Source organism: Lepisma saccharinum, chromosome 4 (assembly GCF_977018435.1).
Source record: "Lepisma saccharinum chromosome 4, izLepSacc3.1, whole genome shotgun sequence".
Taxonomy (NCBI): Eukaryota; Metazoa; Arthropoda; class Insecta; order Zygentoma; family Lepismatidae; genus Lepisma; species Lepisma saccharinum.
In genome coordinates this window covers 108,634,680-108,650,403 of record NC_139232.1, presented here as the reverse complement: position 1 = coordinate 108,650,403, position 15,724 = coordinate 108,634,680, and the positions used below count along the sequence as shown (strand labels likewise).

General features: G+C 37.4%; 1 protein-coding gene across 1 annotated transcript in view; it reads right to left on the bottom strand.

Moving 5' to 3' along the window:
• Positions 1-13,772, bottom strand: part of LOC145986739 (SID1 transmembrane family member 1-like) — a 42,427-nt gene extending 28,655 nt beyond the window's left edge. The window contains exons 1-5 of the mRNA XM_083121096.1: positions 13,167-13,772; positions 10,802-10,941; positions 5,663-5,836; positions 4,936-5,083; positions 1,443-1,526 (exon numbers count right to left, since the gene is read on the bottom strand). Of these exons, the coding sequence (XP_082977222.1) occupies positions 1,443-1,526; positions 4,936-5,083; positions 5,663-5,836; positions 10,802-10,941; positions 13,167-13,397 (777 nt within the window). The 5' untranslated portion in view covers positions 13,398-13,772. The remainder of the gene's footprint in view (positions 1-1,442; positions 1,527-4,935; positions 5,084-5,662; positions 5,837-10,801; positions 10,942-13,166) is intronic.
• Between the last annotated feature and the right edge of the window lie 1,952 nt (positions 13,773-15,724).

Sequence of the window (15,724 nt, the reverse complement as noted above, 5' to 3'; positions counted from 1 at the left end):
ATACATACACACCACCGATACTACACAAGACAAATAGAAACACATTAGACAGCATAACTACTACACAAGATAAACACAACCACACTAGACAGCACAGCTATTACACAAGACAAACCCACATACAAGCACATCACAACTACTACATAAGATAAACACAAACACATTAGACACCACAACTACTACACAAGACAAACTCAAACACACTACACAGCACAACTACTGCACAATACACCCAAACATATAACAACCTCTACACAAGAAAAAACATAAACGCACATCTACTACTACATTTTAGTGCTAAGCAAATCGAATTGTCTGATCGATCATTTTTTGTTTACTCAGGAATAACCCCCACAGGTAAGTACGAATGTGAAAAATAACAAAATAAACGAATTTGAGATTTTTAAAGCATCACACATTTTCGTTAATGATGAATTCAGGTTATGTCACCACACTCAATTTTTTTAAAAAAATTGTTAGCAGACACCACAAAGTACTCCTAGCCATTCTCGCTGCTGTACAATAAACATAGGGTTAAAATAGTGGGATGTTCAACACTGGAATCACCGATTCCACGTGCTCTGCAACGCATTCAGTCTCGCTCGACTCACTCTGAAGTTTGAGTGTATCTTCTCTCACATATTGTGTTGTTGCATGTGTAGCTTGAAAAAGTTCTGGGAAACCAGAACGAAAAGTCGCAGATAAAATCAAATAAAAACCACCAAAAATAACTGTGTTAGATTACTTTGCATGTACAAAAAAAAATTATGCAAACCTTCAAGAACATACATACAGAGAGAACTTTGTGGCATATTTTATATAAAAGTAAAAAGAATGAGGTAGTTTAATCCACCAATTGAATTATTCAACTACTCTCCAGTAATTTATGAAAAAAATACTTTCATTTCAAGATCAAAAATTATTTTTAGATCATTTTTCAATAATTTTAAAGTCATTCCATTGGTTATTTTTTGGAGAATTTTTTAGGTCATGATCTTCCTAGCCCTCCTACTTATCACCAAGAAAGTGCATTCCTACTAACATCAGTTATTTACACTGCTTATCACAGAAACACACTATAAAGACATCAGACATTTTGTGTTGCAAGTGCTGTACAGTCACATACACTTCTGGGTTGTAATGATCCCATTGACAGTCAGTGGGATTATTACAATGCAGAAGTGTCTGTGACTGTACAGTGTAAGTTCTTACTTCAGTGCTATTTTCCCCTAACAATCTTTATCAAACATATGGATTTTTTTTTCAGGGTTGGCCCAATGTGAGAAACCTAATTCTGGCTATACCCATAATACATTGACACTTAAATGTAGTATTATTTGTTCAAAATTTTTTCATTATTTTAAATGTATTAAATAAATATGGATCTTGAAGAAGTGAAATAAAAACTTTAAAAATGGGTACTGATAATGAAATAAACTTACCCTAAGAGTAATTCCTCCCTTTGTCTTCATTGTTAACCATGAACCTTCGAACTGCACATTGTGTTCCAAGTCATACACTGGGCACTGAAATAGAAAAATTAATTGAAACATATAACCAATAGTGTGCCCTGGAAGGGTTACGTTTCCTTCTTTCTTAGCAACCAGTCCTGCATTTTGCTATATATTTTACAAATATGAGCCAATGGGCAACCACTCTGATTCTATCCACTCACTTAACACTTACAAATAACGACAGTTTACTAAAGCATTCAGGTTGCAAAACTGTAACAATAATTATACCAACTAATTATCCACATAAACAAAAATTATAACCAATTTTTTGTAATGTTTTTGTTCTGATGTGCCATGCTTTAAATTTTGTTTGAACAAAACATGAAACACAAGAACATCATGACAAAAGACACTAAAATTGTCACCTCCCAGATGGCGTATTCATAACGTTGTTGCCTTGCAATCAAGGGGCCCCAGGTTCAATACCCAGTGGAGGCACGTAGTAGTTCGGACCCCATTTTAAACTATAGGTCCAGTTCCGATTAACCTTTCTGTGCATAAAGTGGACGTAAAACAACAGTTCAAAGTTCAAACTAAAATTGTCCAGAGATTTTGACTCCTTCCTGTGGTCATTATCAGGAATTGGTTGGAGCAGGGGGAGGAAGCAGGTGCATCACTCTTTGTTGGAATTGTCGTTTTAATTCCACTTTATGCACAGATAAGCTAATCAGGACTGGACCTACAGTTTAAAGTGGGATCCAAACAACTGTGCAATGTGCCTCCAGCAGGTATCAAACCCGAGACATCTCGTGTATCCCTGTTCCTAGATGAAACTGGACATATCTAGCTACAGTAGTGTACCTGCCTCATTCCCCACTTTCTATCAGTTTCCTGATAATGATTCACAAAAGAGTCCAAATTTCTGGACAAGTTTTAATGACTTTATCATGCTGTTCTTGTGCTATGTTCAAATATCCATAACTTAGTATCTGGGAGTGTAAATTCGAATTTTGGAGGAGGAGCATAAGGGTAAATTTAGATTCAAAATGGCAAAGCTAGATTTTGGGAGGGCATTAGGGGTATCTGGATAAATGGAACAAAACAATGTTGCCAGTACATGGTGTGAAAATTCTTTATCACGTGCTTTAAATTCTATGTATTGCATTTGCATTTTTTATCATCATGATGGATTTCCCGTATTTCTCAACGGTACAGGTACTGACAATATATTTGGCATGTAGCCACACAGGTTATTTTTAGCAATACTCAATAGTAAAAATGCCTCAACATGCATCTTTTTTTTAGCTCTGTCTTAGATGTACTCTACAATGCATTTACATTTTCCTTCATATCATACAGAAACAGCATTCCAATAATTTAAAAATATTGACTGTTGTTGGTTGGGTGGATGGGGGCAAACATAAATAATGTAAAAATGAAGGCATGAATTACACATTTTTTACATCAAATTATCAATAAACAACTGAACAGTTACTAGTGCTCTACCGATGTATCAGCAGTTGTGGTTCAGTCACTGATACCAGCCAAATACTTTTCCAGAGTCCATGTATCTCGCAGAGTTTATAAAAGTGACGTGAAGTATTTCCATGCAGTTTGAATATCCTGGAAAATTAGGCAAATAATTTTCAAAGTTTTTGGGAAGAAATAGATTTTGTGTTTAAATGATTATCTCATTATACACAAGGTAAAGTTCCCCCTGCATATAGCACCGTGCCATGAAGGCACATTTAGGGGATCTGGGGTACGACCCCAAATATCCTCGATCTTGGACATTTTGGAGGGGATGTGATCAGCACCATGCTCCAGTTGCCCCAGGTACCTATTAATTTGAGGCTGGGTGAGACCCAAAGCCACTTCATGCGAGGAGAAGGGTAAAAAAAATCTGACCTTAGATCAACCACCCTGGCAGTCGAACCTGGGTCTCCTGCGTGGCAGTCAGATGCCCTACTGAGTAGACCACCAGGCTATCTCATTATAAATATTTTAAAGCAAAACTCTAGTAGTTTGATACAGTACTGTTTCAACAGAAAACTTATGCTAATAATTTTCTTGCATTGTAGAAGTATTTTTCTTGTAGTTTAAGTTCTTTAATCAAACTTAAAATAAATGTCTGATGATGGGAACGCGTTTTCTCCTGAAACATCACAAAAAAAAACTATGTTTTTATGCTTATAACAACTGTAAACTACAATAAAAGTAATTCTACAATTATATGCTAAAATTTATATATATTCTAAACTACTTTAACCCTTAGCCCAAACCATCGGTCTGACAGACCCCCTGAAAATTTCATCGTGCTAGTGTGCAAAATCTTTGTACTCTGCACCCTGAAACTCCCAGTACCTTTTTGCCACCTTGTTTACCCCTGAACGACCCAAACCGTATCAGTGGCTTGTTGAGTACCCATCAACAACATAGCTTTTTTGTGAGGATACGTGGTCTGAGAGACCGGGTAGTTCAGGTTACGTCGGAATTGATCTGGTTCCTAATACCACCTATTCTAATTGTGTACATTTGTGGAGAGTTTTTGTTTTTGTTCCCTTCATTTTATGATTGTGAACAGTGTTTCCATGGCCACAGAAAGAAAACGAGCCATTTTGCGAAGGCACAGACATCGATTTTGACGAACGCCTGACATACCTGACGATTAGATGGAGAGACATAAAACTTGTAGCATCTCTCCATAGGAAAAGAAATCGGAGACTGCACCAAATGTCAGATTTGTTTGGAATGCAGCATAACATATGAGATTTGAGTGTGCTACAAAATGGTAAAAAAAAAAACCTTCCACATGGACTTTTTTGCTAATCCTGTACAAAACTAAACTTTACAATGTTGTAAATAAATAGTTTAGTAAAAACTTATAACTATTTTTTACAATGACTTCTGTATTTTTTAAATGTACAACATTATTTTCTTTATTTAACAGTTTCATTCATTCAAAAAGCTGTTTTCATTTTATGTACAACAAGATTTTTACTGTGTTCTAAATAAACAATAAAAATGACTTCCTATTCATTGAATATTACATAAGAAATGATAAATAATAATAATTTTGCATTATCATTGACAAAAAATAAATAAATTGGATGTAATAAAAGAAAATATGTGTGTCGGTCTGACAGACCTGGTGGTTTGGATTACGCACAAAAAATCATGGTTCGGTTTAAGGATTAAATTCTTTCAATTACAAAGTATGGGCACATGAATGGGCAGGAGTACCAGCATTTGTATCTGTATTGTGTCAGGCGTAAAAATGTATAGTAAAAAAAAAACTATTTCACAAATAAGAACAATTATACTGTATATACAAAGTAAGTGGAATGATATTGACACCTTCACTTAATTTATTACCTACAAGTCATACTTGTTCGAAAGAAAAATATGATGCAGGAAGATGCAATTTTACTATATTTCTAGCGAACAGAAAAGAGAACTGTTCATGCAGACATCAACTTACAGTAATGTTTTGTATGGACACGGTCATGCACAAGTCATCATCCGAAGTAACCCTAACCAAGGCTGTGTGAGTGTCCTTAGGGAACTGAAATCCATAAAAGCGAGGCTGGGAAGGGGTTAAAGAAAATGTCCTATTACTGTCATCAAAACTGAAAAGGAAGAGAGATGAAAATGCAGTTTTATAAACACCATTATGGTTCTATTTGTGTCATATTCAACTTCAAATCTTATGCATAAGAACATTGATTTACAAACTACTGATATATTATATTAAAGTGTCTCTCTCTTCTTCTACCTATCTATACTGAGATATAAATACATACAAATGTATTACATGGAAACATGAACTATGAATTGTCGTTAACCATTGTAAATGATTTCAAAGTTTCTACCACATTTTGAAGGGACAACAGAAAAAAGACAAAATGATATACAAAACGTGAAATAAACTTTTAAGCACGAAATTTATAGTTTATTTTCAGATGCAAAACATTCTTTAGTTTGAAATATTCTGAGAGTTATGCAAAATCCCAGAATAGGATTCAAAACCAGAATCCCTGGATTTGACTACTTGAAGGAAATTATTGCAAACAGGTCAGCTTGAGATAAAAAAAAAGCATAAACACTTAACATGTTATAGTATAATTTCCCTCAATTATAATTCCTGTACCTTATCAAACACAAAACGGTGGTATGTATCACAGAACATAGATTTGCTGTTGAATTACCTTATTTTGAAGTCTCTCACTACAGTCACAATCAAAGAAAACATCACATTTTCGGGACTGGAGGTTGAAATGCTGACTATCACTTGCTCTTTGTCACTTGAGCTAATGCGCGAGGAGGGTGAATAATAGTTGCTAACTGGGCACAGAGTTCTCTCTACATAATGATACTCGTATCTGAAAGAGAAAGAGAAAAAGTTTAATGCACTTTGTTTTGAGTGGAAATTGAAAAACAAATGAGCATTTGAGTTCAAACCCAAATCACAAACATGACATCCGAAGCTCAAATTCTGAATCCAATTAAGGGATTCGCCTATACTGCTGGTCTAAACTACTGCATTGAACCCCCTATGGAATTGATTAATTTGGTTTATTTCTTTAGCACTTGACAAGATATGAGGATGTGATGATATGTTAAATTCAAAATTGTGCATGCTGCACACAATTCGCTAAAATGCCCATGGCAGCTGAAGTGTTAATGAAGGGACACTTGCAAAAAACCTGGTTAGCCACTCCACCATGGAGTTCAGCCGATGAAATTGATCCTGGGCCACAAACCATCAGGTCAAAGGGATAAAATGGAATATTCTTTTACACATCTGTCATACTGTATAATCAGTGACAGTGTTACACATTACTAGTTCAGACAGTGTTTATCCATACACTCCATTACAATTTTTCACAAAAGCCTACACTTTGGTCATTTTTTGCAATAAATTTTTATGTTCTAAAAACCCTAAAATAGGTTCTAAAAATCTTAAGTTAAGCTAAAAAATCCTGAAGTAGGTTCAAAAAACTTAAAATAGTTCAAAATTCCTGAAAAATACTGATTAGGTATAGTCACCGGCAATGAAAATGGGGCATCTATATCCTGAAATACGCACCATCTTGCGTAACCTTATGTGGGTTGCCTAACCCTACGGCGATGACAGAACTTACCATTGGAAATTTGCTATTAAAATTCACTCTTCGCCGTATAGTTAGGCAACAATCTTTTTTCATGTTATAGACAGTCAAACTTCGCAATTTTGTCTGTGAGGATCATCTTATATGCTGAAAATAATCTTTCAACAAAAACAGTCAGTGGTGCACATTTCAATGCTAAAATGTTAGTTTGCAAGGCGTGACTGTCACAAAGCACCGAAGTGACGCGAAGTGAGCAAGACCACGCAGATGAGAAGTTTGTACATTGCACTGTACAGGTAACAGTGGCACCAGACATTTTGCTTTGTTTAGAGCTTTGAAAAATCACCATGGACTTGGAGGAAGGGAAATCGACGGACAGTACGTTTCACACACGTTCATCATTGATTTTTCTCGTGACCAAAGCAAATGCCTCTGTGCGACATAAAAATCCTCTAAAACCTTTAAAAATACACAAAAACCTAGAAAAAGGCTTGATTTACGTGCATAAACGTAAAAATAGGTTCTAACAAGCAAAATATTTTTTTCAGGTGTTGCGTTTTTTTAACGAAACGCTGACATAACTTATTATTTCTTACATCTAAAGGAAAAAATAGGTTAAAAACCTAAAATCTGAGGTTTAGTTATATATAACAATACTAGGTGGGGAGACATAATACTTGAAATAGTTTCTTTATAAATTTCTTTATAGTACAGTACATGCACAGAATGAATTTAGAATTTTGGAAATAAGTATGGAAGAAAGAATTACATTCCTATTTTATTAGAAATTACATTATGAAAAGTAGTTTGTACTACAGTCGGGATGCGCTAGCAACCGGCGTGGAATCACCCGCTCTGGTAGTGACGTGCCGTTGCCAGATTGACCCACTTCAGGATTTTCGCGAGCCCACAGAAACACGTGTAGGATTAAACATCTGGTTAAACAGTCAACAACACCCTTCCATTGTTCTCATTCCGACTTTGTTCATATTTGAAGGAACAACATTAACTACTTCTGTTCTTTCATTCATTTTTTATGTTTTTACATAGCCTACAGGTAGCTCGAAAACACATGTACCAAATGCATCATTAATGTTATGAAAATCGAGCAATTCCCAAGCATTTCGTTGTAATCTATTGAACTCTGTATTGCCAGAAATGTATTCTCATGTAGCTTTCCCGATGGTTCAGTGGTAGGTTAAGCGTCGTCGCCTTGTAATCAAGTAATCCTGGGTTCGATACCCTGTCGAGGCACATAGTGGTTCGGATCCCACTTCCAACTGTAGGTCCATTCCAGATTAGCTGTAGTGTGCATAAAGTGGACTTTAAAACACCAACTCAATCAATCAAATCACACACAATTGACTTGTTCTTGATAAATTCTTCTCCGTAATACAGGAACTCATTTCTGTGAATTCTGTTTTAGAGGTGAATTTTTGTAGGTTCCGCAAAATATAATTTAAAAACGTGTTAACGAAACCAAGTTGTACGTAATTTGTATATACGTAATTTTCAAGAACTACATTTCATTTGTACGTTCTGAAGCTTCAACAATGTTACAGAAGTATAAATTCCATGTCTTTACAAAATAAAGGGCAAGTTTCGTATACAAAAACAATAGGCACGTATAGGTGCGGTCGGTATCGAGTTGCGAAAAAGACGAACGCTGCGGCGTGACAAAGAAGGCAAAGAGAGGCAGCATGAAATCAAAGGAGAATGATTTGCCACAGTTGTTCATAACACAAGACGCATTTTCTTTTGTTGGTAATTGTGATACGACACAACACAAGTAAAAAGATGCCGGTAGCTGATGCTTGCAATGTACCATAATAAAAACACAACAAAGGTTCTTTCATTGAAGGTTTTCGGTTGCTGTGTAGAGCAGGAAGAGAAAATGTTTCATGCTTGCCAGAAAGTAAAATTCACACGGGAAGTTAACGTTAACCTACAAAAAACTTCAGATTCGTTAATTTCTCACTTTACGACGGAAATAACATATATTAGCATACTGATACGTACGTGCTTAATTCCACGTGACGTTTTATTTTTTCCCGAGCTTGCCAACAGAACAGCTGATTAGCCTCCCTGCCTGTTTGCACGAACGTGGCAACGCAGAAAACTCCCCAGCCACATGGCAGTCAACGAGGAGACAGAATTTGGTTACGTTCTGCCGTTTGCATTCTGATTGCACACCGCTTCTTATCGCAGCCCGACTCTAGTGACTGTGCTTGCAAGTCATTGCTTTCTGAAACATTTTGAACATGCAGGAGAGTATTTACAATAGTAGAGGCACCTACCCGAAGTAACCTAACCTAATCCAAGCATGTACGAACTGGTTGGAAAATCATCTTGCACAAAGATCCAGGAATCAGAAAACCTGTTGGGTGTGCTTATAGACATGCATTCAATTTGATTGATGTAGAAAATGATATTGGAATGGAAAACAGAGCCTCTTTAACCCTGTGTTAGGCTTGACATTTTCTGTACATGTGGGGTATACCTGTCACCCAAGCCTTTAACTATCTTTAAGGTATTAAATACACTGTGAATTATACTGCACATGCATGCTGAACATTCTTTCTTCCAAGATCATTTGAAATTTTCTGCTGCACTTTCTAAGTGATGTAATGTTATAAAGGTAAAGGTAACAGTTCGATCTCCACTGAACACCTCTCACTCATTTATTTAGTCATTTTTAACATTCGTACTTACCTATTCTGCATTGCGAAAGATTCTTTAAGGTGGCATTTTGCTTTCTTCACAAAAATAATATCAATTTTTCACATTACCAGTAATTATTGATCTTCGTTTCTTCGCTTCCGTAACACACGATATGGCGGATACAGCTTGAGTTGTGTCGTGGATCATGTGGGTATGCAGTGTTTCCAACCTTCGTAACCAAAAAATACCTGAATGACCCCACAAACCATTCATGGATAGCCCCAAAAACCATTTACGGATAGCCCCATGAACCATTTCTGGCAAGGTTAGGTTAGGTTCATTTATGCAAGCATAGTTAAAATGTTGTTCATGAAACAATGCGATACAGCTTTAAAAGCTTCACTTCTTGCAAAACAATGGCATGGTTGGAAACACTGACAGGAGGTTACGTCATGAAACGTAGGGAACAGCTCACGTAGAGGAAGCAACAGTCATTGTGCATCGGATATATATTTTTCTTCAAAAATACATGAATTCCCGGCCGAATAGATTCCACGATGGAAGAAAAGACCTCCACGAACTATCATAATGCTACAGAAACTCATTTCCGTAAGTAGTTTCTTCTGTAAAAATGAAGAAATCAGTTCGGCGGACATTGAACTGTTACCAAGTTAAAGTCAGTTACATGCCTAATATGTAACAACTGCAGCAGTGTCATGTTCACTTCGGTCATGGCATTATTCATGTTCACTATCGTTACTAACACATACCTAAGTGTTCCCTTCCTCAATAAGCCACTTCTGTATAACATCTGAATCTGCTATGTCCTTGGTCTGGTAAAATTCTTATAAAACGTATATTTCTTCAATTTTACAGGAGAAAGTACTTACTGAACTGAGTTTCTGTAGACTTTAGAGAGGTCGTGGAAGTGTTTTCTCTCTTTGTTCAATTTATCCGATCGGTAAATCATGTATTTTTCGACGTTAATGTCTCTCCGATGCACAAAAGCTCTTGCCTCCATTACCTTCGATTACGTGAATCAATTGTTCCGTGCATTTCATGACGTAACCCCCGGTTAGTGTTTCCAACAATGCAGTTTTGTAACTAAATACTAGAATTTTCCTGATGTTGAATAATAATTTTAACTATGTTTGCCTTACCTAAGCTAACCTAACCTTGCCGGGCATGGTTCCTGAGGTTATTGAATGGTTTTTGGGGCTATCCTTGCATGGTTCGTGTGGTTATTGAATGGTAAGTATGCAGAATAGGTAAGTACGAATATTAATAAATTAGGGAATAAATGAGTTAGAGACGTTTCTCGGAGATTGGAATTTTAATGATAATTTTTTTATCATATCATGGCTTAGAAGTAAAACAGAACAACACAGCTGAGCTTAGAACAAAGACAAAGAAAGAACATTCAGCTATACAAAAGCACTCATACAGTGTTGCAACCTCGTAATGAATATCGATGGGTGACACTGATACCTTTTATGCCTAACTGAGGATTAACAAATGTCTGTATTAGTTTAAAGTGAAAATTAAAAATGTAAATCAAAGTACAAGAAAACTTACACTCCTCCAGTCGTGTCCACAAGTAGCGGAAGCTGCCATGACAATACACCTTTCTGCTGACGAACCACTACTAATACTGGGAATGTTCTGTTTGCGTCTTCACTAACCACACGCACACGGACAGGATTACCTTCTGAAGCCTAGTTGAAGATAAAAACAAAAAGTTTTAGAACTACCACTATATAAACACATACTTGGACGTGTGTGCGTGTACATGTATGCCAGCAATTTATATAAAAAAAGTTTATTTTGTATTTAGGAAAGGGGGGGGGGCGAACTTTATTGAGAAAAACAATTTGCAGGATATTTCGCAGAATGTTGGGCTCGGGTACCCTTTTCTACACCCTCGATTTTTCGCACATTTCAAATATTCTCGTTACAAAAATTAGTTCTTCATAATAAACGATGTTTCTAAATAGCGCGGAAAGTAATTTTTTACATCTACGTGCTACGAAACTTACGTTTTTTATGAAATTAAAATTCCCTGTGTAACGTCAAAAATGTTTTTCACAACTTTATGATGGCGAATGATGCATTCATGTCACAGGCGCAAGTCTGAAGATTTCGGATCATCGATTTATGTCACAGGCGCACGTCTGATTTTTTTCTTTTTCTTCTTATGATTGACTTGTGCAATAGGAACATTTGCGATTGCGACATGTTCTTTGTGTGATATATTGGCGGATTGGACATTTCAGACATTCGATTTCATTTATGCGACTTCAGAAATTGGAAATAATAATTTTTTTAGCAACTGCATGCCGTATAGGGGAGGGTTGCTTTTTCTAAATGACTTGTGGGATGGGATAATTTGCGACTTCTAATTTTTATGATGGAAGGGAGTGGAGGTTGGTATTCTGTGGAAAAGGACAACAACGACTTTCAACGTAGGAGTCACTTCATTTTTGGACTTACAACGAACCATTGGTGCTAGCCCCACGAACCATTGGCGCTAGCCCCATGAACCATTGGCGCTAGCCCCACGTACCATTGGCGCTAGCCCCACGTACCATTGGCGCTAGCCCCACGAACCATTGGCGCTAGCCCCACGAACCATTGGCGCTAGCCCCAAGAACCATTGGCGCTAGCCCCACGAACCATTGACGCGTGGATAGGTTAGTTCAGTTAGGTTGAGATCGATAGTTAAAATTTGGTGTCGTGTTAGTATCACGATCTAGAAATTGGAAATAATTGCGAACCATTGGCGCTAGCCCCACGAACCATTGGCGCGTGGATAGGTTAGTTCAGTTAGGTTGAGATACATAGTTAAAATTTGGTGTCGGGCGAAGCAGATACGTAAGTACGAATGTCAAAAATTGACGAAACGAAAAAATTAGAGGTGTCCGAAGGATAGTAAATTTTTACCGCAACTTTAAACGGCTGTACAGTCGTAATTACTTCTTTCCGCGCTCCAATTTTTTTTTATTCACAAATGGGATCACATAACCTACGTAATGAAAGAAAAATAATTTCAAAATTCGAGGGTGTAGAATAGGGTACCCGACCCGAATGTTGTTGAAAAACAGGACATATTTGGATTTTTGGGGTAGCATCGCAGACTGCAGGACATGACCCTCAAAAAAAGGTTTGTCCTGCGAAAATCAGGCCATCTGGTCACCCCAATAGAATGGATGGCACAAGAATAATGAAGGCATTTGCATTTAGCAACCAGAATTTGAGTCGTGATAGTAACAGTTTACTATATCGGAAACACATTAAAATCGAATGGTTCATACTTACCAATTGTGTATTGCGGAACATAGTTCAAGGTGCCATTATACTTTTTACACGAAAAAACCCACAATATTTCACATAGAGAGTAATTTCTTTGACTCCTTTCCTTGCTTCCATTACACAGAATTTGGCGGGCAAATCTTGACTAATGTAGTGGGTATGCAGTGTTTTCAACCTCCTTCACCAAAAAATACCTACTATCGTGTTAGTGACTTGTGCAAATTGTACATTATGCACGGGTAGCTGATGGATAGCCCCACGAACCATTTCCGATAAGGTTAGGTTAGGTTAGACAAGCATAGTAAAAAAAGGGGGGTTGGAAACACTGACAGGGGCTTACGTCATCAAACGTATGCAGCATCCGGTTGTCGTAGGGGAAGCAAATGAAAGCAATGGCAATTGTTCGTCGGTGAGATATTTCTCTTGAAAAATACATGATTTCCCGGTCAAACTCATTTCCGTAAGTAGTTTGTTCTGTAAAATTGAAGAAATGTGTTTCCGATATAGTAAACTGTTACCGCTATTGGAAGTACTTTCAACCATGATAATTCAAGTGTTATTTTACTTTTGTAATAACATCACACTCAACTTAGCTGGTTATACTATGAAGTTTCTGATAATTGTTCCTTACCTTTAACGAATTGTTAAACTGGTATATATACTCCATCGTAGCATTAATTTCATTCTCATACTTAATTCCAATACTAGCTGATTTTACAATAGGATTTAGGATATAATTTCCATTGTTCAATTTGTGTGTGTACCAGGAATTGTCATTGTGCTTGGGCACACACACACTTAGGAATGCGGTAAGGCACAGTAAAGTTTGGTACAGTTTTTTGCACGCGAGTATGGGTCCCATTATCACATACTTTGTAACATAGTGCTCTTGGAAAAAATCCACACAGGAAGTTTACATTAAGAACGTATAACGTCTTAATTGCCAATTTACACTTAACGAACAAGAAGAGATTGTATCAGCAGACCACTTCCATATCAGAAAACTGATAGCACTATCACAAGGGAACACCTTTCATTTCCTAAGAACAGTATACATTTCGTTACGCTTAAGTGATAACATTGATACTAGTATATCTAAATTTTCGTGCGTATTAAACTACTTCCAGTGCACTTCTTTTAAATATCATACATAAGCGAGGATCGTAAATTATAACAGTTTCCTAGTACTTTACGTCACCCACGAATCATCAGCTGTTTACATCTTTGGTGGTTTACATTGAGTTTTAACCGCCAGATGGCAGGAGCAGACGCTGTAGCGGCATATTCATTTAGTTTACTTTGCATCCAGCAGATGGCAGAAGTGAACGGCGATTGAACAACATTAGAGTGCCACACACGTAAATTTGCCGTTGCGTAGAAACGAATTTTCGTTTCGTCTCCCTCTCTCTTAGCATCATGTGTTCTACCCTGCTCGAAAACCTTCGCTATTGTTGCCACATTGTCATTCCATTCCTGGACACACTCGCGCAAACATCATTGAAAACAATTGAATAGCGCTCCAGCTCGCGGTTCCCCCCGTTCGGTAGGGACGCTAATGTGGCAATATAGCACGACGTAGTGCTTGCTTCTTTTATGCAGTGCATGTTCATTGGCTAGCTAGTAACTAGTGTTGCCAACTGTAATAATGAAGCACTATTTCTGTCACGGAAGGGGAAAAGGCAGGTAAAGTGGCGGTGAGTTTTGTTGGATTGGAAGCACCATATTTTTATTTTATACTAAGTATTTGACCGGTTTGACGTTGTGTGCGTGTATTGCGTGTGTGTATGTAAAAGTGTGTGTTTGCTAATGAACGTTAAATTCCATAATGCCTCCAGTTCTGTCGAAGTTGAAATCAAAAACCTTGCATAGCCAAGCTCGGGAAATTCTAAGCAACGTGCACGAGTTCATGAAGGAGGAAGCCAGTCATGGTGTTAGCATCCCAATAAAGCATTTTGGCAAGAGAGCAGCGAACAGCAGCAACAAATTGTTCATATTTCATAATTTTGGAATTATTCAAAATAAATAAATTATGTGGCTCCAACATCATTTCAACTCTGGCTCCGGCACGTGTTCTTGTAGAAATTGCATAGAGGAGGCTGTCATTTTTGCTGCTTAATGCGATACATATTGTTTTCTGTGTTAAAATTGCCATGCTTTGATGGGTGACCAAGTTCATAGCAGGGCCGGCGGAAGGGGAGGGCGAACCGTGCCATTGCCCAGAGCGGCAAAATTTGAAGAGAAGAAAAAAATAAGCCTATTGAAAACTGTGATCGAGCGAGATATTCTTTTGCGCTGAATAGTATTGAAATAGCATAACAAGTCTCATTATTTATTTTATATTTTGATGTTTTAGTTAGGAATATATTGATTTTCAATTTTCCGTTGCTGCGTAATGACCGGGGGGGGGGGTCGAAATAGAGCGGCATCTGCCGCCACCTCCCAGGGAGGCAAAATGACTAGCGCCTGCCCTGGTTCATAACAAAAGAAAAAGCCGCGCAGCTTATCGTCTAGTGGCAGTATATGTACTTGTTATTGTTGTGGAAGCCGGCATCCTTTGTAAATGTACAACAAAGGCAACCGACTGTCGCCGATCTCAGAGGAAATAATAATACTGCTTGAGGAGGAGTGTTATGGTGCAATTGTAGCGGTTTAACACGTTGGCATGTTATTATCTGCCGTTGCAGTTCCATACCAGTGTATACGGGTTTTGGGAGTGAAAAGTTAGAACGCCACCAGTTCATTAATGCAATGAAAAATAATATATATATTTTTTTATTTTGTTTGAAATCACTCAAATAAGGAATCGTATGAAGAAGTCTTCTTTGCAGCATTTTTGGTAATTTTACTTATGTGTTAGTTCATATTTTGCAAATTTTTAGTCCATATGTATGTAGCTACATACAAAGCCACTTGTTAGTACATATTAATCCTAGTCCTGGTATAATGTATGACGTTTAAAACTCAACGTTAGATAGACCTGAATTCTCTAATTTTATTGTTGTACGTAACAGCTGTGCATCGGCGCACTGCAGCGATTTTTCTATCTGCTCCATTAGCAACACTGCTTCTTTAGTTGTTTCGCGCATCGCACGGCAGAATTATCTGCGCTGGACTCTACAGCGCCTATCAACATTAACCAGCCAGGTACAGCCATCCGAAGATTGCCGATCTTGCACGAATGCGTGACGT